At 32.7% G+C, this 26,781-nt stretch overlaps 1 protein-coding gene across 4 annotated transcripts in view; it reads right to left on the reverse strand.

The window, feature by feature from the left end:
- Positions 1-1,085: 1,085 nt before the first annotated feature.
- The window catches only part of kcnip3b (Kv channel interacting protein 3b, calsenilin), a 38,309-nt gene continuing 12,613 nt past the window's right edge, over positions 1,086-26,781 (reverse strand). The window contains exons 1-8 of one of the 4 annotated variants that reach the window (XM_056467542.1): positions 13,391-13,771; positions 9,952-10,076; positions 9,803-9,872; positions 6,490-6,560; positions 6,127-6,234; positions 5,289-5,393; positions 5,143-5,205; positions 1,086-1,406 (exon numbers count right to left, since the gene is read on the reverse strand). In XM_056467542.1, coding sequence (XP_056323517.1) covers positions 1,359-1,406; positions 5,143-5,205; positions 5,289-5,393; positions 6,127-6,234; positions 6,490-6,560; positions 9,803-9,872; positions 9,952-10,076; positions 13,391-13,490 — 690 coding nt within the window. In that variant the 5' untranslated portion in view covers positions 13,491-13,771 and the 3' untranslated portion in view covers positions 1,086-1,358. Of the gene's footprint in view, positions 1,407-5,142; positions 5,218-5,288; positions 5,427-6,126; positions 6,235-6,489; positions 6,561-9,802; positions 9,873-9,951; positions 10,077-13,390; positions 13,772-26,781 lie in introns of those variants that run through there. The other 3 variants (XM_056467541.1, XM_056467540.1, XM_056467539.1) reach the window with 3 other exon arrangements.

The raw sequence follows: 26,781 nt of genomic DNA on the forward strand, positions 1-26,781 counted from the left end.
CAACATTGACACTGGGTCAATGCAAATAATAAATGTTTGTGCCTTTCTCTTCAAATGTATATTTTATGACAAATACATTAATTGTAATAATAATACCGTCACACAAACACAACCGTCATAGTAAATAAGCAGGAATACTCATAATTAACAAAGGGAAAAAAGAATGAATGAACGTATATTTTATTTTGTATTTAAATATGAATAGCTATATAATTATCTATCCTGTAAAAAACGCTGGGTTCCACACGATCGATTTGTATTGGAACAACATGAATGAATTAAGTTAACTTGTCAGTTAATTGAACATAAAACAATAAATTTTTCCCTAAAAAAACTCAAAAATTGTGTTATTTCAGCTCATTTTATACACTAAGTAATTTGAACAAACAGCAAACGTCCTTTTTGAGTCTCTATCCAGTCAAGTTGCATATGGACAACATTAACAAATTTTTTACAAATTTAAGTTGATTGAACATAAAACAATTAAGTTGTCTGCAAAAAACTCAAGAATTGTGTTGTTTCAGCTCATTTTAAATATGTAGTTTGAACAAACAGCAAATGTCATTTTTGAACCTCTTTCTTTCTATCTAAATGAGTTGTGTTTAAACAACATAAAGGTATTAAGTTAAATTTATAGTATTTGCTATTTTAAGTTGATTAAACATAAACAATAAGGTTGTCCTAAAAAACCTAAAAAATTATGTTGTTTTAGCTCATTTTCGCAATTAAGTAATTTGAACAACCAGCAAACAAAACTTTTTAATCTATCTATCTATCTATCTATCTATCTATCTATCTATCTATCTATCTATCTATCTATCTATCTATCTATCTATCTATCTATCTATCTATCTATCTATCTATCTATCTATCTATCTATCTATCTATCCATCCATTCATCACTCCATCCATCACAACATAATGTGATAAAATAAATAAAATATGATAATATAATAAATAGCTTGGGATGCATTGACCTCAATATCACTTTTTTGTTTAATTTTAAACTAAATGTATAATTATATAAACATATCCCACATTACACCACTGTAAGAACTTCCACACATCATATCATGTAGTTTGCCTTTATTCCTTTGTACAAAATGACAACGGCTCAGACAAACAGCAGGCAAACATGCGAACGTTCATTAATCCAGGCGGAAACTGAAAAGCACAGACATTATCTACATATATACAAATGAGCATCAAAACGGCGACAGCAGTATCCCCTCTCGCAGACAACTGTGCACAGCATTCATTACAATCAATCAAAAGACTCATTCACATGCTGGAGATAACAGAAAACACAAGTGTCTGTGTGTGTGGAGAGTTTGATGGAGGATCATTCATGCTGAGCTCTAGATGACGTTCTCAAACAGCTGCATGGAGCTCATGATGTTCTCGTCCTGATGAAAAAGAAACAGCGTCAGTCCAGGATTGTTGTTAAAGAGAGAGAGAGAGAGAGAGAGAGTTTAGAAAATGTCTGGCTGTCACACGCTGACAGAAACAACCTCTGTTCAATCGCAAATCTGACATTTATCTGACATTCACTCTCATGCGTTTGTCTGGATGATGGCCAGTTTTTTATATGAGCTTTTTAAAGGGTTTAGTATTATCGTTGATGTTGTTTTTTGCTTTTAAGGCAAGCCACAGCTGGAGGGGATACAAAATAATGGGGAAAAAGAAACAATTATTGTTATCACTCTTCTCCAGTGAACTGAGTGCATTAAGAATCAGTTTTTTTGTAAAACAAATTTTCCAAAATGTTATGTTTAGATATGCAAGTGAATCAGGCAGGGGTGTCCAAACTTTAGCGTTTAGCTCCAACCCTAATCAAACACACCTGAAGCAGCTAATCAAGCTCTTACTAGATATATTAGAAACTTCCTGGCAGGTGTGTTGAAGCAAGTTGGAGCTAAACTCAGCAGGACACCATCCCTCCAGGACCGAGCTTGGACACCCTTGCCCTAAGGATACAGTGTGAGTAAATAATATGAATTAAATCATAAAGTTCGGTGTATAGATTTTTCGCCTACTGAAAATAATGGCTGTGAATTTAACACAAGCAAAACTAAAACGAAAAATTGTACAGTAATTTTTTTAGTTGTTTAAATTTTGTTTTTTGTTGTTGTTGACATTACTATGCTTATAATTGTGTTATTAGATTTTTTTGGGCAAGGAAAGATACCCAACACAGGCTCAATTTAAAAACGTAGCCCTATAAATGTTTTAGGAGATCGCGAATTATGTAGCCAGGAGAACGTATAGCTGTATTTAGTTTTTCAAATGAACGCTTTGGGGCAGTATGACGGCATTCCTTTTCGCGCTTACCAGCTGACCGCATACCTCCGTATGGACGGCTTTCCCACAGTTACCAGTTTGTCCAGGGTCGCCCGCAGGATTTTCTATCAAGTTATGCACATATCCAGCACCGCCCCGCCCCATCATTCCTGATCTCCAATCTCAAGAAACACTGATGATTACAGTCAAAGGCTACATTATTTAAGGGCATTCATTAAGACATAATTTGTTTCATTTTAATACTAATATATTTTCTTTGAAATGTAAATGTATATTTTCCTGCCAGGGTTGCTTAAACACTCCCTTACCTGAACTAGCCACGAGTGAGATATGCTTCAACAATGCCAAAACACAAACTGGATTGTCAAATAAAATAATCATCTAGTCTAAATAAAATAAAGTGAAATATTCACAGTTTCAGAGAAGCCTATTTTAAGCTGTTTCCCTTTCACTTACAATTTAATTCATTTAATCAAATAATTTGAATGAGCAGGACAGACGTTTACAAAGTATTCGCAGCAGTACGTGTTTCCAGATTACCTCGCAAGAACAAACTCGGTTGAAAGGGTGAGGGAACTCAGAAACTCGTTGTGAGAATGTCTGCTTATTTGTGCCAGTCTGTCAAATAAAAATGGTTAAAACACCTTGAATGGTAGCGGTTCCATGCAGCTGGATCTGAATTGTCCTATGAAAGAGATACGGGCTGGGCCTGGAGTTCCCCTGGTGCAGGCGCTGATGAGACTGCGGTTTCCACCCCGTGTGGGGAACAATAGTTGTCTCACTGATTTTAGGCCTTTTGCCATATGTCTCAATTAAATTGAGCTGTTTTACATAGCGTTTACTCATTTTGAACCTTGTTTTAAACAATATCTGAATTGTAATTTTTAGTGTGTGATAAAACCACCAGCAAAACTAAAGCCAATAGATTTCTTTACCCATCTCCCACAATGCAAGTTCATACACACTTTAAAACACACAAATGCACACCTTTATTGATTCTCATTCTTCCTTGCTTTGTCAATATACTGTAGTGTATACTGTTTAATAATCAATTTAAATTATGTAAAAAATAAATAAATAAAAAGCGACATTAATTCGCGCCCTCTCATGGTAGGTACGCACAGTCAATCAGTCATTCAATTAGTTAAACAGTCAATTGACAGCGGCCTCTGGTGGATTTACACGAGAACAGCAAGCGCGAATGGCACTCCCGAGAGAAATTTGAGATCTCAAAAAGAGTACACAGCGACCTCTGGTGGATTCGCAAAAACAAAAACTGCAAAAAAACGTAGTTCCTGGGACGTATTTGGCGTACTCCAGAAACGTATATAGAGGTACGTTTTCAGAATGAGCCTGCATTGAAGATACCTTCGGTGGGAGTAAAAGAAAATGGGAAAAAAGAAACAACAGTTATCATCATACTTCTCCGGTTAATTGATTAAGAATCACATTTTTTTTGTAAAACAAGTTTTCTAAAATGCTGAGATTTTTAATTAACTATGCAATACTTTACATATATATTTAGAGCAAAACGAAATCTGAATAGCGGATGATTAAACTTTTTTTTTTTAAATTTTTTGAGAATTTTTTATTTTAGATTTTTGATGTCAAATGTTTTTTTTTATGGAAATCTAATTTTATAACTCAATTTTTAAATACGGCAAACAGCCAGAAAAAAAAAGTTTTTTGTTTTTTTTTAATAAAATGTTTTACATAATCAGGTAAATTATGTATAAACAAATCTCTCAGTAAAAACCCTATAATATGAATCAAGCTGTAGTTTGGTGTTAGGAGATTTATTGCCCTTTGTAAATTATGGCTCTGATTTTAACAGTAAAAAATGAATGATTTTACAGCATGAATATTAGAGTTTTATGTTACATGTAATGTTGATAAAGCAGTTGTGTGAATAACACTGCAGCGACAAATATCAAATATTAACACATATTATTGTCATTTTCAGCTTGTTACTATTATGCTATGGGTGCTGTTTTTTGTGCGTGTATTACAAATGTAAAATGTAGATGTTAATACTTTAAAAAATTGTATATTAACATTAAATTAATGAGTTAAATATGATCGTTCAGAGAAGATTTTTTTTTACAGTACTCAGTAGAGGAGAAATAACCCATTTTGAGAAAATTACCTTTAAAAACATGTACTTTAATTGAAATCTACAGATGAAGAAACTCATACAAGTTTTTTGTGCGAATGTTTTCTTTTTGTTAGACTGAAAAAAAAAATAAAAAAGTCCATAGGCCTAAAATCTTAAAACGGACAGATGTCTATAACAGTGCTTTTGTCTGAGATCTTTATGCCAAACAACTCATAATTGAGTATTTTGACTATTAGTATGACAGTTTTTATCTTCTTATTGGCATCTAATTAATATATTCATGAGCTGATTTATAATACATTCGTGCCCAAAGGCGAACTGCTATATTCCGCTGTCCTGTGTTAGTATTTCAAAAGTCATAATTAGCTTGTTTTGGAGAATGCTTTTCAATCATTTTTATTCATTAAATAAATAATATAAAAAATTGAAACCACTGAAGACATGAAAACAATAATTAACGATTATATATTCTTGATTTCCTCTAATTTCCACATACTTAACATTGTTAGTCCAGTTACAGCCAAATAAATTCAAACCTAATATCTCATGGTAATTTTCCATCCCTTTATGAAATGCCCATTTGCATTGAAGATGCTCAAAACGTTTTTTCCCCGAACAAAATCTGCTTTTCTAACTTGATATTTGAATTTGAGCTTTGAAATAAACAGCAAACAATGACATCTTCTATCATATAAGCTCTGATTTGATTCTCTGTCCTCCAATACCTTCTGACAGGTCTCAATGAACTCCTCAAGGGTCACCACACCGTCTCTGTTTCGGTCCATTTTCTGTAAACCAAACTGTTCTTCAGATTTTCAGAAACTTGTTTAAAAAAAAAAAAAGCTTTATATGCGACTCATAAAGTGTGTACCTGGAAGAATTTCTCCACGTGTTCAAAAGCAGCGTCGTCTTTGACACAAGGAGAAGTGTATCTGCCCATCATATCGTAGATAGACTTCATAATAGCCAACATCTCCTGCAGAGAGTCAGGATTAAAGAGATAGTTCACCTAAAAAAGAAAACTTGTTCATCATTTTTACTAACTCTTGACTTGCTCCAAACCAGTTTGAGTTTTTTGTTCTGCTTTGTGCAAAAGAAGATACTTTGAATAATGTTGGAATCCATCGACATCCATAGTAGGTGTTACATTCACTGGGTGTTTGTTGCTATCTCTTGCCTTCTCTGTGTTTGTCTCAATCAGATCTTGTTTTCTTTTTCACATTTTGATTTATTTTTTTATTTTGGTTGTTGGTTTTGTTCACCTCTTTGCTTTGCCACCATTCTAGTACCTTTTCCCATATAATGTTCCTACATTGCAAATAGCTCACATATCACTATTATTAGTTGGCTTTGGTAGTTTGAACATGGGAATTAACTAATTAAATGTAACTTTGGCATCTCCTTGTTCATTTCTACTCATCAACCAGATCCAGCAATATATTTTTTCCTTATTAACACCTTATTAAATCGTAACTACAGGAAAAATAAATATTATAAAACTCAATAGTTACCAATTTCCTTCAGTATATCTTCTTTTGTGATCAACAGAACAAAAAAAAAACTACAAGAAACAACAACCTCATACTGGTTTGGAACAAATGGAGGATAAATAAACAATCACAGATTTATTTTATGTTTGGGTGAAGTACCCCTTTAATAATGGCTAATGAATGTGTCATGAGTCTGTGAGCTCTGCTGGTCTGCTGTACCTCTTTGGTGATGTAGCCGTCTTTGTTAATGTCGTATAAGTTGAAGGCCCACCTCAGTTTCTCTGTCACTGAGCCTCGAAGCAGAACAGACAGGCCGATTACAAAGTCCTGCCAAAGCATAAGTACAAAACTGCATTCAGCTAAATATTCTCTGAAATGTGCATTTTGTTAAGATCATTTGGATTTTGATTTAACATATGGATGTTAGTGTAAACATAATAGTATTAATTTCTAAAACTATCCTCTCAAAATCTGCCAATTTGATAAAAAAATGTATATAAATATTTGAGTTGAATAGAATAAAAGAACATGGAAGTTGAAGTCATTGAAATGACAAATATAGTGTTTATTAATTTTCCTCACCTCAAATCGTATTGAGCCGTTTCGGTCCATGTCAAAGGCATTGAAAAGGAAATGTGCATATGTGGTCGCATCTGGAAAACAGCAACTGATAATAATAAATATATTTCACCAAACATTTTGGATTTTACAGTTTCACTGCGATTTAAAAGATTAGACACACCAATTCATTTATTATTTAGACTTCCTACTATTTAAAATTATATTAAATTTTAAAAAGTAATTTCATGAAAGATCTTTCTCAAATTTTCAACTACAACTTATTTTTTTCTATTTAGCGCAATTAAAATTTTCAAGTTACTACAACTTACAACTTTTAGTTACCACAACTTACATTTTCACAATTATTAGGCACAACTTAAATTTCTTTTTACTGTAACTTAATTGGTCTAGTTAGTGAAACTTAAATTTTCTAATTAATACTTTACTTTCTAATTCATACTACAACTAACTTTTTCTAGTTACTACAACTCAATTTTTTTAGTTAGTGCAACTTAACATTTACAGTTATTCATTAATTTTCCTTCCGCTTAATAACTATTTCAGAGGTTGCCACAGCAGAATGAACCGCCAACTATTCCAGCATATGTTTTGTGCAGCGGATGCCCTTCCAGCCACAACCTAGTGCTGGGAAATACCAATACACACTCATTCACACACATACACAACGGATAATTTAGTTTACGCAATTGATCTGTACCGCATGTCTTTGGGCTGTGGTGGAAATCGGAGCACCCGAAGGAAACCCACGCGAGGGAGAACATGCAAGCTCCACACAGAAATGCCAACTTGTTCAGCTGGGACTTGAACCAGTAAGCTTCTTGCTGTGAGGTAACAGTGCTAACCACTGCGCCACCATATATATTGTTAACCTCCTAGGGCTTGAGTGTCCACATACGTGAACAGCACATTTTACCTCTTAAGACTCGAGGTGTTTTTTTACATGCATTTTTTATTTCTCTTTGCTATTTGGGATTATTGGAACCTAATTAGAATAAAAATCTAAGTGTCATCTTTTGATACGATGTACTTTTATAGAAAAATTATGTCCATATATGTGGACTCGTGGTCTGAATTTACATATTACACTTTTTCCTGAATGTTTTTTAATGCATATTTAACACAGAATTTTTTTTTAACATGTTTTGACAATCGGGGAGTAAAAACAAAATTTTTTACCCATTTTGGAGAGTTTAAAATACAGTTTGGGACATTTCATATGCTGCAGGATGACACTGTCTGACTGTAACAAAATATAAAACATTCAAAGTATTTTAAATAGTACAACTTAAATTTTCTAGTTAATAAAATGATACTAAAACCTAATATATTTATATAATGATCATATGGCTAACTATATATCTTCTTCTCAAAAATGTTGCATTCAAATGTTGCATTCAAGTGGGGATAAAACATAAACTCATGAAGATAGATTTTATTTTTTTAATCAGAGGCTTGGTTCTTTATTTTGATATATTATGCTCATACATTCCTAGCAGAAAAGTTTCTGTGAGCCCTCAAATTTAGGTGAAAAAATGCTGGCAGTAGCGGACAACTAAAACTAGTTACCACAACTTAAATTTTTATAGTTAGCACAACTTAAATTTTATAGTTCCAACAACTTAATTTGTTCTAGCTACTACAATTTAACAGTTCCTAGTTACTACAACTTACATTTTCTAGTTAGTGCAGATTAATTTTTATGTTACTGAAACTTAATTTGTCTTTTTAATACAACTTAAATTTAAGAAAAAAAAAATGTCTTTAGCCCTCTACTGCACGGTGTTACCAAATGGCAACATGATACTTATGTTCATTTCCTTGTTTCTTTAAGACCAACATTATTATTTTTTTTTTGGATTTGTTGGAAAGAGAAGACCTTAGTTTATCCAATGATGTGCTTTGGTTAAGTCACATGACATGCAGTGTTTTTCTGGAGCGTGATTTCTGTCAGACTGGTGTTTATTGTGAGTAGTTGCTAAATGCAAATGTAAACGTCAATAAAAACAAAGGATCAAATTATGTCAGATCACCCAATAAATCTGAAACATCACCTCTATTAAGTTATGATGACATATTCACAACTCAATTTGTTTTTAAATCAAATTAGTTTTTTGTAAATCGATTAAATGTATATGTTGCCAAATGGCAACACTGTCCAATATTGGAACGTTCAATATTGCAATGGGTTAGCTAGCTAGCAAGGTCAGCTGTGATCTTTTAAGTTGTAACAATAACAACATGAAAGCTAGCAATATAATGTTGATTACTTGTATGTTAATGGCATTTGCATTATGGATAAGATCTAGTTTTAATGGCAATACTACTTTTGAATAGATATGAATACAGGAAACAGTGTATTAGTGAGCACCACCATGTTCTGTGGTAAGTGAAAGAAGAAAAGGACAGAACTGGCTCTTCCTGCAGATGAAAGTGAGAATGAGATGGCTTTTAGTGACCATGAGAATGATCAAAAAGACTGGACATTTGATAGAGACAGTTCAGGTAAGTTAGCTCAGAGGCAGATAAGACAGGCCTAGTATAGTATATAGTATAATATATAAATATTGTTAGCTAATAGCTTCATTATTCTGATGCATCTGGATGTTATTTATTTGTTATAAAATTTGCTGAATAAAATATATATATTTGCTCTATGTTTTATACATGATAATACAATATTAGGTTTGTTTTTAATAATATTCAGCAAAAAAAATTGAATAAATGAAAGCTGTTGGAATATGAGTTGTTGGAAAGTATGTATAATGTGTTATAAGTTCTGTGTTAAAGCTTATAATACTGCAACACCAATTAAATCAAAACAAACTAAGTTTTCAATTTTAAATTTCCAAGTTAGATCCACTGTTGGACGTTTTTGCTATATGGCAACATATAAGGTACCTGAAAAAAAATTAATTGTTCAAAACATTTTTTTACAGCACTTTAAGTTAGAAAAGAAAAACTGTCAAATTATTATTATTTTTTTAGATTTATCATAATGCATGCAGTAGAGGGTTAAGTTAATATTAAAGACAAAAAATCCTTAATATACACACAAACTTTGAGAGAAAACTTGTTATAATTTGCTATTATGCAAAACTACTTTATTAAAGTTTTTGTTTGAAAAAAAAGTTTATCTAGGAGGTAAAAATGTTCCTGCAATTCTAGAATCACGCATATATTCATGTCATTTTGTTCAGTTCGGTGAAACTATTCACTAGTTTCCTGTCAGGTCTCAATACTAATGTAGATGAACCCACATTACATCCACACTTATCAAATTACAGTTGAAAAATCTGGCAATCCCCCCTTTTACCTCCTTGAGGGAAGAACTGGGAGTAGATGGATTTGAAGGTCTCCTCGTCCACCAGTCCACTGGGACACTCCTGTTCATCACAAACAAGAAAAGAGCTTGAGGGAACTCTTTACCAGTGACAGGGCAAACTCCTTTCAGAGCAGTCTTACGTTTTTGAAGCCTCTGTAAAGCGACTGCAGTTCCTTCCTGGTGAATTGAGTCTGAGCCTGAAGCTGCTCTAGACCCTCAGGCTGATGGCGAACAGCGGACAGTTCCAGCTCACTGTCAGTGCTGTCTGTCAGAGAGAGAGACCACTGACACAAAGCCAAAAACAAGCACAACACATGGGATACACACACACACATGGCTGATTTTACGACTGCAGGTATATTTGCTTTCTAGGGCCTTTGTTTCATCACAATATGTTACAGGCCTTAAGAATATTATATTTTTATGCAAAATCATGTCTTATGTATACTATAGGCAAATGTTTAGGATCAGTAAGACCTGATAATGTTTTTAAAAGAAGCTTATTTTTAGTCTGTGTTTTGATTCGAATTACAAAAAAAGTGTAAAACTGCACAATTTTATTACAATTTATAATTTTCCTTTTTGAATGTAGTTGAAAATATATTATTAATGTGTTTAAAGCTGTATTTTTGGCAGAATAAGTTATTTCAAAAACATAAAACCAAAGATCACAAACTTTTGACTAGTAGTGTAGATGAAAATCATGATTTCTTATTGTCTTTATTTGTGTACTTTCTCCATCGAATATCATTGTGGAATGTAAATATTTTGTTGTACTTTTCTTTTGACAACGTTGTTTATTTATTAAATGCCTAAATAGTAAATTGATAAAAAAAACGCATCCATAAATCTTACAATAGCTCTTTTATTGTACCGTAAGCCAAGACAACAAATGTGGCAACATTAGTATTAGTTGTGGTTGTATAAGGTAATGTTAATGTATTTACTAATGTGAACAAATAATCAACAATAAATTTATTACAGTATTTATTCATGTCTGTTAACGTTAGTTAATGAAAATACAGTTGTTCATTGTTAGTTCATGTTAACTAATGTAAACAAGCATGACTTTAGATGGCAATAATGCATTAGTAAATATTAAACTGATTAATAAATGCATTACAAGTATTGTTCATAATTACTTCATGTTAGTAAATACATGAACTAATAAAACTTTATTGTAAAGTGTGTCCACAAATGTTTTTTTGTTTTTTTTACAGCTCTTAGTAAGCCGGTCGAACCACTTTTCTGAATTTTCATTGCCAATCTTAGCCTATCGTAATGGTTTGTTTTGGGTTCATTTTGAATTTTCACAACCATTGCAGAGCCATGGGGATCAGACAGAGGCTGGACTGACGAATGTACAAATTAACACAAATTAGGCACTAAATCATGTTACGAGCTGCCATGCCATAGTTTACTTACATTTTAAAAAGCAAAATGTATCTTCGATCATAGAATCAGCCACATATTTGGGGTTGAAAGACAAAAGTGAAGGAGAGGATCGGTTGAAAAGACAGACAAATAGGAGACTGGGAGGATTCAGATATCAGTGATTCTCATCTGTTTTTAAGTGGTGAGCCAGCACTCAATTTAAATGGTTTAACTTTTCAAATCAGATATCCATAAGTGATAGTTCACCCAAAAATGTAAATTCTGTCATCATGTATACACACCCTCCACTTGCTCCAAACTTGCTGAGTTTCTTTCTTCTGAATGTCTCAAAAGAAGATACTTTGAGGAATGTTGGAAGCCGGTAGCCACTGACTTACAGTATTATGTTTTTTTTTTATCCTACTAGGAACATCAATGCTAACATTCTTCAAATTATCTTCTTTTAAAAAATAAATAAAAAAACTCATGGTGGTTTGGAACCCAATTCAGGTCACTTATAGTGCAAACGAATTAGCTGAAATCTGCCTAATTTGACTTTAAATACCAAGCAATTATTATTATTTTTACTTTTAAGAGACGCCAGTTGAGAAGCGCTGATTTATTTGACATTTACTCACCATCTGTGATACACAAGACAACAAAAAGAAGGATGGGAAGAGATTTGGAAAGGAAACAAAGAGAAAGCAATGGAAAAAACAACAACAACAACATGTTAGTTGGATTGTTCAAAGATGGCAATAAATGAATGTATTAGTTCATAGTATTTATAATGTCATTCTCAGTTTACACGCAGTCTGTTCTGACAATCAAAACTTTTCCTCTTCAGTTAGATGCTTCCACAAGCAGTTACCTTGCAAGATTTGTATTTACAGTTTAAATCTAATAAATTAACCTGTATGACCACAGAGTTTTGTTTATTTTAGGGTTTTCAATATATTAGACCTCAAATACGGTCATTCCTGTGAAATAGACGCCAAGCTTTCTTGTAGTAAGATTCACTTTATTGTATACTCTGAAAACTGTACATTGTTAAATGGTGGTAAAATGTTATTTAGAAAGTGTCTGGCTTTTATTAGGCTACTTCTATAAATTTAGATTTTTAAATAATTAATTTAATTATTCTTTTCTTCTTTTATTATTTGCTTTTTATTTATTTGGTAACACTTTAGTTTAGCTCACAATTTACAGTATCAACAAAACATTAACTAACAATATACTAGCTCAATAAACTACTAATTAACTGTTTTGTAATAGTTAGACAGTTAGTAGTTAGCTTTAGGTTTTGAGTAGGATTAGGGATGCAGAATAAGATCATACTTTATAACAACTAAGCCAGTAGTTAATAGCGTGAATTGTTGCCTAAACTTAAGTGTTACCTTATTTATTTTTAACTTTTAAGAGATAATTTTATACTGAAATACAAATTAAAATAAAATTTTTATAATAAAAATATAATGTAAATTATAAACTAAATTATTAGTTTATTAAATTCATTAATGTAAATAAAAAAACACTAAATTATTAATTATATTACTTTTTTGATTAAGAAATGCTCAAAGTTATCACCTAGCACTCCTTTTTTTTGGCTGTAACTTAAATTAAATGATTATAAATGGTCATTTAAATTGAAACATACAATTTGTAACTATGAATTAAATTAATTACTATTATTTAATTCAAAACAAACTTCATGTGGCCAATTTTAAGCATTTTTAAAATATGGGGTCAGTGAGTTCACTATTTTTCAGCAAGGATGCTTTAAAATTAACACATTTACATATTACAAAGAATTTTTATATGACATAAATGCTATTCTATACATCAAATATTGCTTAAAATGGGTTCCACAAAATAATTGCAAATATGTTTAACATAAACAATCCAAAACGATTCCTGAAGTTGCAAATGAGCGTATTAAAATGATTCAAATTGTGTCAAATTTAAAAAGCATTAAAGCAAAAAATCCAAAAACACAGATTTCACAATATGACAGAATTTTTGGACCAAATAAATGCAGTGAGCGTACAAGACTTTTAAACAGTAGCGTAATGTACACATATCCGCTTACACAAATGCAAGTCATTTTAAATAATCTACTCTGATATAAACATCTACTACATCCACTTTCACAAACAACAAAAAAAAACAAAAAAAAAAAAACAATGTCAACACAAAAATTCTTACCGTCCCCCAGCGGTTCGCTCATGCCAAACTGCTTGAGCACCAAAACAAACATAAGAATCACCACTGCCACCGCAAACAACTCCATACCCTGAATCGCCATCACAGCCAATGCAAAATACACAAAACCCAGAGAAATCAAGAGCTCATGCTATGTTTGCTAAAAGCCAGATCAGTGGTGTTCCTTCCAGCAACAAGTTCTCAAAGTCTTCATTCCCAAACCAACGATGGATAACTGGACACTCGCAGGTGTATTGACAGCTATAAACAAACCACGGCTGTAAACGGGACGCTAATGTCTGTGTAATGGACACTTCTACAACTAAAACCGGTTGAAGCGAGGAGTTTCTCCACATCCATGTGGAAACGTCCAGCAGCTTTGCTTTTCACAGAGTTTGTGAAAGCCTCAGACACTCCCTCTTCTCTCTCCAGCTGTAATGTACAGCGGTGATGAGCCAGCCATAATCTGAGCATCTTCATTTACTTACAGGATACACCAATACTTGTACAGTTAAAGCACTCTACAGTGGCCATTCGATAAACAATACAGGGTTGTTTGAAGCCATTTTTAGATATAATATTGAGCAACCTAATGGGTTGGGTTAAAAAAATGTATTAAATTTTTAATCTTAATGTTGGATTGGTGCATAAATGGAAAATTTTCTTAACTGTTTTATATTTTGCAGTTATATTGTCATTGCATATTAATAAATGAATAAAAATTATGAATAGACAGATTTCTTTTTAAATAATAACTAAAATAAAAATTATAAAAAATGCTTATTTTTTACCCAATGTTGTGTTAAATATTGCAAACCAAATGTAGGGTGCATTTTTGTACAATTTAATTTCAATTTAATTTACACTTCTTAACAAAACAGTTGGGGTTGTCCACATTTGACACAACACTGGGTTATATTGACCCAGCATTCTTTAGTGTAGCCAGTTTAATAATAATAATAATAATAATAATAATAATAATAATAATAATAATAATAATAATAATAATAATAATAATAATAGGAATAAATGTACAAAATAAATAAGCAATTAACAAATGTTATTAAAAATATATTGTTAATAAGTAATAATATGTAATCATTTAAAATAATACATAAATAAATAATAAATAAATAAATAAAATGAGTAAACAAACAAACAAACAAACAAACAAACAAATAAATAAAATGAGTAAATAAATAAATAATAATTAAATAAACAAATAAATAAAACTTGCAAATAAAAAAATTAATTGTGTAAATAAATAAATAATAAATAAATAAAATGATTAAATAAATAAATACATAAATAAACAAATAAATAAATAAATTGAGTAAATAAATAATTAAATAAACAAATAAATAAATAAATTCAGTAAAGAAACAAATAAATAAATAAAATGAGTAAATAATTGAATAAATAAATAAAATGAGTAAATAAATGAATAAATAAATAAAATGAGTAAATAAATAAATACAAATAAACTATTTAATAATTGCAAAACATAAATGCATACACATTTTCAAAACACCTATAATAAATTAACTCAATTAAAATAGGTAAAAATGAATAAATCACCTAAACAAAACTTACTTAAAAATGCATTATTACACATTTCAAAAATATATTATAAAGTTACAAGAAAAATCAACCGATCAATATAAATAAATTAATAAACATACAAATAATAGCAAGTAAATAAAAGACATTCAACAAACTTGATCAGATATCAGACTCTGGCAGACTGACCAGACCATCTAAAATTAAACTTGCCTAATAATGTTCATCCTCAGCATCTCTATGAGGAGGTCTCCTATTAAAACCTCTATAAGGTATTGTGATGTTACCGTTTCAGTCTGCTTCACTCAACCTGCTCTTAAGTGTTTATGCATTAGCGGAAGGCCATTATGACTATTTTATGGCTCTTCCGTGTGTAAAAACGATGTGAAAATCTTGACTGTGCCATTCTGTAATGTTTGCAGCTCTGTTTTCCTGATCAGCGTTTAAAACGGCGCTGATCCTGAAATGCACTGCTGTCTGCTAAGCACTGGAAGTTCAATGTTTAACTCATCTGCCACACTTATTTAATACTATTTAATATTTTTGATTAAAGAGGACATGTTACGCCACTCTTCATAAGATATCAAATAAATAACTGGACTTAACACAATGTGGCTGTGAGGTTTCAGCTCAAAATACCAGACAAATCATTTAATATACTGTAGCTAATCAAAATTTCCCTTAAAAACTCAACATGTTTCTGTGTGTCTCTTTAAATGCAAATGAGCTGCTGCTTTACAGGAAAGGGCGGGCCTTGACATGCTTTCATTCTGACACTCCAGAAACAACAAAACAAATGATTCTCCAGCTGCCGTTTATATCTAAAAGTGCACTGCATTTAAAGCTGTTCTCACTCTCAAAAAAAAGAAGAGAGTTGACTCAGATTCGTTTATATGTATCGCTGTTCATTCAAATCTTTAGCCATGTCGTTGTGACATCTAAACGAAACAGTGCCACACCCACTTGTTGTGAGCGCAAACCTGGGGAAACTTGAACCCCCCTCCCACAAACAAAAGACGTTTTTTTACTGCCTAGCAATGAGGCTGTAAGGAATAAATGGTTAAAGTTTATTTTCACACCAGTACCACACTATATCCCCAAACTTGTGCTGTGTTCCTGTCATTTTACTGATGAACAATATGGCTGCGTCCGAAATAGCATACTACTCGAGTCGGTACTACATTTAAATTTGAATTTACTACAGGACTGTTAGAAAAGTATGTTCTATATAGTATGAATGTGAGTAGTATGAATGAAACTGGGACGATCCACCATTTAATATCATCATGTGACCTGCCCGCGTCAGTTGCACCCCTACACTCCTCATCCAAGTACTCCTCACCTACTGTTTTTTGAACACTATGAATTTGGTTGAAACATACTACTCGGCTAGCATACTGTTTATAACATATTATATAGTATGGAAGTATGAGATGCAGGTTATGTTTATTTTTAAGGCTGACTTATACTTCGTCAAGCGAACATGTATGCTCAGTCGTAGCCTTCGCGCAGTCGCATAGCCCTCACCATGGCTGACGGCGTTGACACACACCTCTCAAAAAATGTAACTACACGTCATTATAACACATAGGGCAAGCTCTGTGATTGGTTGGCTTGGTAGTTGTGACTAGTGTGGGCGGGACCGAGAACCGTGTTTACAAGTGTCGAGTCCTGTAAAGTAGCTCTAGATGGAAACTGTTGTTTTGTGTTTACCTTATGATTAAAGTCGTTAATTCTGGTTGGTTCCCACCTCAGAATAAACGAGTTTTAGCTATTTGTACATTAAGGTAGCATTCAGAAAAAACAGAACACACATGAAGTTAACTGATTACAGCGGAACATAAAAACCTACTGCCAGCTAGCGTTTTGGAAATGTTATAGCAGAGCAACACAAACAGCACACAGAAGCCAGACTACGCGCAAGGCAGGCGCCGTGGGTCACGCCAATCACTTGATGCAGAAGTATAAATCACCCTTTAGGTTTATGCTTTTGGCATTTCACTCCATGTAACCAGCAGATGTCCTCAGAGTGTAATGTTTCTAATGCATCAGACCAGTGAATCCAGCTCATGTAATCTATCTAATCAATTATTTTCAGCCAGCATTTATACCTGTAATCTATCGAATCAATTATTTTCAGCACCGTTTTCAAAGGAGGCAACACAAAGATACCAAAACTATACAGGATACCAGATATCCTTTTATTTTTATACTTCAGTTTGCTAGCTTGGCTTGCGTAGCTTCCATGTAAATTTGTATGATTTCCTCTTTGTTATAACAAACTGTTTGCAAAATTATCTTTAAATAGTCTTTAAAAAAGGACATCAAGCACTGACTTTCTCCACAATGTCATCTGTGTTTCAGTTATTTTCTGTAGATTCTGGCTTAATAAACTGGCTTATCAGTGTATTAGCTGGAATAAATTGTTCTGAAAATGATCCCAGAGATATAATTTCCCTATATCTTTATAGTTATAGCTGTGGCGTGAAATTAGCTTGCTGTTAAACATTCAGAATGATTTTTATAACTATGTTTATAGTCATCAAATTTGGTGTGAACGGCCCTTATCATTTAATTTTTAAAATGGTCTGAGTTTATCCTAATATGTGAACAGTGCATCAGAGTTTAATCACTAAAACATGAAAAAGTTCAGTCATCATAGGCCTGAGTGCAGGAGGGGAAATATGATTGCTGATGAGTTTGCACTTATTAATGCATGAGTTTAAAGCGGGCACCGGCATCAGAGAGTCGGGGCAAATCAATACATAAAGACAAGGCACAAGCCTCAAGCCTGCCAGAAAAAACTAACTTCAAAACTCTTTGAACTCTGTCTTAAACGTCTGTCTGCAAATAAGAAATCTTAAAGGTCCCCTGAAGTGGACTTGTTAGATGTGTGATTGCAACAGCATCAGATATTAGAAAGCATTTGATTGGTCAGAACTGATAAGAAGATTACATATAAGGTGATGTCAAAAAATGACTGATCCATTTCAGCAGAAGTGATATTCAGTAAGTTTTATATGCGTATATCTTATTAAATGTAGTAATCTTGTAACTGTCTTGAATCTCAGTAGCTTAATGATCTTAAAACATATTGATAATAACAACCAAAATAAGTCACTATTTAATTTCAGGTGACCTTTAAGATACAAATCTGGGAGTTAATTAAAACTACAACAATTCTGCACTAATGCACACATGAAAACTAAAGTATATGCTGGGCTTAAATCAAAAACCATTTTATTACTTAAAATAAACGTTAACTGCAATAATACTTTTATTCGTCATAATTAATTCTGTTACCAAAATAGTTTTCGTTTCCATCAAATGGCTAAAAAGAAACAAAAAAGACAAAACACATAAAAATTACTATCAACAACTGCTCTTTTTTTAGTGTGAAAGTGTACATGGAATACAGTAAATGACCAATGCTTGTATTTCTGAAAAAAAAAAAAAAAAAAAAATTATATATATATATATATATATATATATATATATATATATATATATATATATATATATATATATATATATATATATATATAAAAATACATATATATATATATATATATATATATATATACACAGTTGAAGTCAGAATTATTAGCCCCCGTTTATTTTTTTTCCCCATTTTCTGTTTAACGGGGAGAAGATTTTTTTTTCAACACATTTCTAAACATAATAGTTTTAATAACTCATTTCTAATAACTGATTTATTTTATCTTTGCCATGATGATAGTAAATAATATTTTTACTAGATATTTTTCAAGGCACTTCTATACAGCTTAAATTGACATTTGAAGGCTTGACTAGGTTAATTAGGTTAACTAGGCAGAATAAGGTAATTAGTCAAGTTAGTATAATGATGGTTTGTTCTGTAGACTATCGAAAAAAAAAAACCTTAAAGGGGCTAATAATATTGACTTTAAAATGTTTAAAAAAAAATTAAAAACTGCTTTAATTCTAGCCGAAATAAAACAAATAAGACTTTCACCTGAAGGAAAAATATTATCAGACATGCTGTGAAAATTTCTCTTAAACATTATTTAAGAAATATTTGAAATAGAAAAAAAAATTAAAGGGGGGCTGATAATTCTGACTTCAACTGTTTATAGCTAAATATACAGGTATAATCCTGTGTATATTTAGCTGCATATTATGTCTCGGTGGTTTTCTGTGTGTTTTGACATTCACACATTTGCAGGTAAAACGGCGCTATAAATAAACGGTGATACTTTTTTCAGTAACGAGTAATCAATTGAATTACTCTTTCCCCCATTACAACGCCGTTACCGTTACTGACAATAAAATGCTGGGGCGGGACACATAACCAGTGATGATGATTGGTGTGTCTGTGAACGTGGTGTAACTGAGAATGTGATGATTGGCTTATAGTTCATTTCCATTGTTTGCCTATCAGAGGCAGAGTAGGGAGGTTTTCACACAAGCAGTCGCACACACCACCGACCATCAAACGATGGCAAATTTAACAAGTTCAAAGGTAGTGTTTGCAAACTGGAAATATAAGCACTACTTTTCCCTCATTGAGGTGGAAGGCAAGAATGTTTATGTATCGTGCAACCTATTCCCAGGAAAAAGAATCTCTCTGCGTTGGTGACAAGAAATTCTAATCTAATGAAGCAACTCATGTCTTCATATGCGGCCAAAAAATTAGTGGCTACGCAAGTGATAACATGAGCTCTGCTACCAAAGTAGAAGGCAAAGAACAAAGAACATATTTTTTTAAAGTAACACAATAGTTACTTTCCATGATAATTAGTTTTTTATATTATGTAACTCAGTTATTATTTTTAGGAAATAACTAACTAAAACTAATAACTATTTTAAAGGAATGTGCCCAACACTGCAAATATGTGTAAATTAAAATCAGTTCTAACTTTATGTATTTTGGTATTTTTCCACTCACTGTTGTACAGTATGGCTGATTATTTGTCTACATTTAATAAAATGTGTGTATCTCAAATGTTTAAAAGATAATAGATTAATACTAAATATGTGATAAAAGATAAGAACATATCAAAATGAATCAGTATTAAAATAATTTGAATTTGTGAAAAATAGTGTACTGAATACAATACTATTATATACATTTTTATTATTATATTATATTGTTATTATTTATTCATTCATTGATTTTCTTTTCGGCTTAGTCCCTTTATTAATCTGGGGTCGCCACAGTGGAATGAACCGCCAACTTATCCAGCATGAGAACTTATGAAAACCGCCAACTTATTCGCAGGGAGAACATGCAAATGCCAACTGACCCAGCCAAGGCTCGAACCAGCGACCTTCTTGCTGTGAGGAGATAGCACTACCTACTGCGCCACCCATTGTTATTATTATTATTATTAATATTATATTATTTAATAAATTAGGTATACTTAAGTACTTAATGATGTTACAACAACATGGATAAGTATAAAGAATAATGCAAAGCAAGAGAAAAATGATCAGCGGTATCAGAACTTTTAAAGTCTGGGATCTAATATTTTAAGCACGTGCTTACCAATGCTGCATTTATTTGTATAAAAATACAGTAAAATAGATATATTGTATTTAAATATTATTACAATTTACAAAGAATGTTTACATTTTAATATATGTTTGAAAAGTAATTTATTCCTGTGAAGCAAAGCTGAATTTTCAGCATCATTACTCCAGTATTCAGTGCCACATCCTGTCAGAAATCATTCTGATGTGCTGATTTTGTGTTTGTGAAACATTTCTGATTATCGGTGCTGCTCGTGAAAACTAATACAGGATAAATGTATATAAAAAAAGCATTTACTTGAAATAGAAACTTGCATACTTAGAGCAGTTTAATTCCTTGCTGAATAATAGCACAATTTAAATCAGCCTGACCCCGGCCATTTGAATGACAGTGTATAATGTAGCATGTAGGATTTATTTAATGTGATTTGGAAACTGCTGTGCATGTTTTTCATGAGCAATGCATTACAGTCTTTATAGTATGCATGAGGGTGAATATTATCTCAGGGGAGTGTCTCCATATAAGTGATTAAAACCCAGCACAGCTCTTAATTTAATGGCCTTGTTGCTGAAACAGCATTATAGTCTATGATTATACATCAAACATGAGGGATTACTTATAGACTTCTTGGGATCTTAATGTTGAGCTTCATTTTGGTGGGGATCCTGGGAGAATATTTAGCCTGTAATCAATAATGCACCCTGAAAACCAATAATGGTGGTATAAAAATATGAAGAAAAGAATAGAAGCATAAATGGATAGTTGTTAGTAAAGAGAAACACTAGTTCAGTAAGTAAACAGAAACTTTAAGATAGTTTGCAAGGATTATTGAATTACACTTCCTACATTCAATATAAAGATTTGCTAACATGCATCACTGGATGAGTACATGTTAATATACATCTATGAGATCTGTCTGAAAACACAGATGGTAGATGGCAGATGGTAGAAGCGAAACAAAGCTTTATTGGATGGATGGATTCAGTTCAGTTTAGTTCATATTAATGTGACTTGAGTATGCACACCTAAAAGTAGGTGTAAGAGCCAGTTATGCATAATCCATTTGTGATGATAATTTAGTTAAAAAGGTTAAAACATGGTGAAAGTTGATATTGAAATATAATAAGAATTCATTATGATTGTACTATCTAAAATGCATAATTTCATAATTAATACAATTGAAAAACTTTTACTTTGGTATTTATTGGCCTCTGACAGTAATACGTCATGATGTCGAAATGTTTAGGTCAGATTGCAGCTATAGATGTTGGAAGCAACACAAGTTTTTTGACCGAGCTATATCAAGTCTACTGTACCTTTGTATTTTTGTTTTGCATATCTTCAGTAAACCCTTTTTAAAGAAGATTCGGTCTGACTCGCGTTTTTTCAAATACTGGTTGTTGGACTAGCTGCAAAAGGTGGTACATAAGGATGTGCACGAAAGGTGTGCCTCTACAATAGGGTTCGTTAAAGGTTCAAAGGTTTAAATGGTCTGCTGACCCTACAGCATACATTTTTTATGACCATTATTTAGAACACGTTGCTTTAAAGTTTTACGGCAATGTGTCATTTTAGCCATGATTATTTTTTGGGTTGCTTTTTCCCTGAATAATATTGTGTAAAAAGGTTGTAGTCAGTATTCTGATTCTTAAATATGTGTAAGAACATGTTAGCCTGCGATGCAGTGGAGAGATTAGCGGCTGGATTTACAACATGTTAATTGGTCAACTTTTCACAAAATACATGAAAGTAATTGGCTGTTGAACTGGGTGAAGAATAGAGTAAATGTTCTAGGACCTAAACACTGTATATCCGATTTGAATAAGGCACATTGTCTATGTTTAAAATGAATGAATATTACGGTCTCCTTAGACATCAGCAGGCATATCAACATATAATATTATATTTTGCTGGTACTTATAAGTTTTTATTTGTTTGAAAACACTTATCATGTGTGATTTATATCAAGGTGGCTCAGGGTGAGTTATTGTGTTAAAGCAGATTTGGTTATTTAAGCAAAAAAGGTTATTTTCTTTGATTAAAGATAGTTGTAACCACAGCCAAAATTACAAACTTGCATAAAATTAAACAAGGCAAAAGTTTCACAGCAATAATCAATAAAAACAATAAATAAGCACAATTACAATTTGCATTAAAATGACAGTGATAAACTATAAATTAAATGCTTTAATAAAAAGCACATGGAACTTAGTGTTTGGATGAAACTGTAGAGAAGGCATGAACATGGATTTTATGGTTCTTTTATGAAAATTAATGTCAAAAATGCCATATCACCTTGCAGCCAAAGACTGGTTACTCACTGAAGCCAACCATATGAGAAAACTAGGTTGCTGTTGGAAGTGGTTTTAGAGAGGCCAGCAGGGGGAACTTAACCTGAGGTCTGTGTGAGTCCTAATGCCCCAGTAAGGGGACACTACTGTCAGTGCTTTGGGTGTATGGCCATACACAATAAATGTAAATACACACATTACAAAAAAGTATAGAGCCTTTATTTTATTTATTTTCAAAGTCCAAATAAAACTTTTGAAATTACTTGTTGCCTTTGTGTTCTGCTCACGATGAAATCCTTCTTTGGTTATAATGCTTATATCATTAGGCTGTTTTGTTACTCATTTTACACTAAATATAAACAAAGCTAAACATGCACTTGTGAATGTAAAAAAAAAAAACAATAGCCGGTTGAAACAGGCTCTTACATTTGTATAATTGTAGAAAAGTTGTCAAAAACAACTGCTATTGCTCTCAGGGCTTAATAAACTCATTTTTGATGATTATTGTTATTGACTGATTCAGAGTTTTATTTTATTTTATTTTATTTTATTTTATTAACTGCTGCCCTACAGCCTGCCCAGATTGGTGTGAAGTGTTATCTGGACCTCAGATTTTTTATTTTTATTTTTTTGCAGTTTTACCTGAATACTCCTGGTTTAAAGCGTATGCATCAATCACACACTAAAATTGTTCAGCACCTCACATTATAACAATAAAGTCAAAGTAGAAATGTATACTAGTTTATGTGGCAGTTCAGCACACACTCACAGCCAAAAGTAACTGTGTTCATGAAGGGCGTCTGTGTCTGTTTGCCATCTTCAAAGACACACTGCCATCTGTTGGGCTCAAACTACAAAGTCGAAGGAGTTCAGCTAGATTTTGCCTACTTGGGATTCTGCTCTGGTTTTTGACTCTGATCTAGTCTGAATTTTTACCACTTCTGGCATCTCTCTTTCCCGAACAACAGTTTCTTCAAACACACATTACTTTTTTATTTTCTATAACATCAGGTAGAATTCTTTCTAGTGGTGGTCCATCAGAGGAGGGAGATGCTCGTTCCTTCACAAAAAATTATTTATTGTTTTGGACACTGCTGGAGGACTTTGAAGTCAAAAGGGTTCAGACACATATAGAGGATGTACAGTACAGTATATCCTTCCCAATTGTTTTTTTTTTTTCTTCACCTGATGCCCACAACGATATTTGACTTGTCCAGATGTTTTATATTCTTACTTTTTAATTTAAAAAACAAACGTTTATGTCCCTTTTTATGAGGAATCTGTCAAAATCTGTTTAAAATTAAACATTCAATTGTCATTTATGAGGCACATAACAAACTGAAAGAACTAAATTGTTTTTATACTCAGGTGTGAGTCTGCTTAAACCTAGCATTGTGTGTATGTGTGTTTACAATAGTGGTACATTTTAGATTCTTGCAATTAATGTTTAATTGTTATACAGCTTTTCAAATAATTAGTTTTATGTGCTTATAATCCACTGAAACCAATCAGTCAAATATCCCACTGCTTATAATCCTTTAAATTCACTAATAAAAGAAAAAGGATAAGGCCATTCGAAATGGTAGGCTAACAACGAACAGCGTTTAGTGCTTATAAGACTAAAGGTTTAAGCAATAAGAAATTGGCCTGATTTTAACAACATCCACTCATACTTGATTTCACTTGTACAAGGACAAAGTTTGGAGGCTGTCAGGAGTCCCAGATGGGGTGAAGCGGAATCACATTTCTGCACCTGATTCAGCAGGATATTTTGGTCACTGCCGGAAAAAAAAGTCCCCTTCTTAAAGTGCCCTTATTATGCAATTCTAAAGGTTCATAATTTTGTTTTTGAGTCACCTGTAATTAGTTTACATCCACTCAAGTTTATTAAAACACAATAATAATTATTACTACCCAGCATCAGCTCATTTCTCAGTGTCTGAAAGAGTTCATTCATGGATATAGTTTCGCTAAACCCCACCTTTCAGAAAAACGCATCTGATTTGATTGGTTATATTGGCCAATTTGTTGTAATTGGTTTACTGGCTACAGTCAGAAACCAAACATCCTTCATCATACTTGCATTTCACAACACTGTTATACGAACAGTAATAATGGCATTGGATTTAGTATATCAATTAAAGCTCAATTAGATTCATACACAATGGATTTACTTTACAGTGCTGAAAACAATCAACAACACAAAACAAACTCTTCCAGGTCTCAGCTACAACTACACTGCATAATTGTCAAAGTAGATGCTAGCTGGTTTTCCACTATTGGGTCACCATATTTCATATTTTACGGTGGTACTGAAAGGTTCTCAGTGTTCAATACTTTTAACGTGTCTATGAAATGTACAAATTCTTCAGCTGTTACCATTGTAAAGCAAGTGTAATGTAAACAGCAAATTTATGATCAGATATTATGGATTTTGGGACTTCTTTTTGATATTTACTTCACTAAATATTACTAAAAACAATTAAATATAAAGTTTCTGCATAGCCAGCTATGGAGAAACTGGTAGCTATGTAACAGAGTGGCGTCATCATGAATGCATGAACTCTACCAACATGGTTCAGCACCAGAATTCTATGTTGAGAATGGTTTGTAATCATGCCGCAGCATGCCAGGCTCACATTCTTTTTGTTTTGTTATGCCTTGAGGTCAGAAGTGGGATATTGCACTGCTGATATTCCAGCCTGATCTCATGGGGAAACATAACTCTTTTACGCTTTGTCAGTGTAGTGGCTAATTCGTATGAATTTGAATATGATTTTTAAAAGGAGTAGTGACACTTAACCCTGCCCCTAAACCCAACCGTCATCAGGGGATAAGCAAATCATACTAAATTGTATGAATGAGATCCTAGGAAATCATACAAATTAGCCACAAAATCAAAGTTAATCGAATACCACTAAATTGAATTGCCGAGAGATTGTGTTGGATGTTCTCATCGCTAAATTTTCTGGAATGCAGCACAACTTCTAGCCCAGAAATGTTTTAATGCTATTTAAAAGTCCACATGAACCGGAATCTGCAACATTTTTTTTTTTTTTCTCAAAATGAAATTGATGAGAAAATAGTCAGCATGGCTTGCTTTTTTTTCTATTGTGAGCTGAATGGATGTAGTAAAGTAGTAATGTATTATGTTAATCACGCCCAATACTTAAGACATACATAATCTGACAATTTAACTGTAAAAAAGAAGAAAAAAGAAAACAGGAAGTGCATTTTAAAATTTCAAGGGCAGATTACAAGGGCAAACTATTTTTGTTCCCTTAATGACATGCACAGATGAATGCTTCGCCACAAAACTAGCAATGTGAGCTCATATGGTTAGTTTTGTTTTGTACAAGAACTACTTTTCCTGGTTTCGAGCTGGTGCTTTGAGTGTTGAAAGACAAAAAACTAGGCTCTGGCTCTAAACTATATAGCACTCAAACTAACTTGGTGAAAAATGGATATTTGAAGACCTTTTCTATTGACAAACAGTTATATTAATCATTACATGAAAGGAACTTTCTGAAAAAGCATAATAGACGCACAAGACAATCAGTCTGAAGGGTGAATGTTTTAGTAAAGTGTTTCTGAATATAGAAACAGAAACTAGATGACACTTCAGGCGGTGAGAAGTGCTGATGGGACGGAGGGATTGAAGTGAACTGGGGTCTCAGTCCTGCAGATGTAGGCGCGCACACACACACACACACACACGCTACATTACTCACTGTCTGCACACACAAGAGAGGTGCTGTGTCAATTATTTACAGCGGATGTTGCAGCTCAGACACGCTCTGTCCTTTCCTGAGCTCCCTGAGTGTCCTGACACAAGTTATAAATTAAATACCATACAAACCTTGCATTCTGTAATAACAACCTCTCTGTTATCACAAAATGATCATTAAGCACAACTTCGCAATATTACTGAGAGAGGGGAGGATCAGCGAAAGAGGATGAAAGCAAAAATTGAGGAGGAGGGAAAAAGAGATGCTGTAAGGACAGGAAAATATGACATCAGATTGAGTGTC

Source organism: Danio aesculapii, chromosome 10 (assembly GCF_903798145.1).
Source record: "Danio aesculapii chromosome 10, fDanAes4.1, whole genome shotgun sequence".
In the NCBI taxonomy this organism is placed as follows: Eukaryota; Metazoa; Chordata; class Actinopteri; order Cypriniformes; family Danionidae; genus Danio; species Danio aesculapii.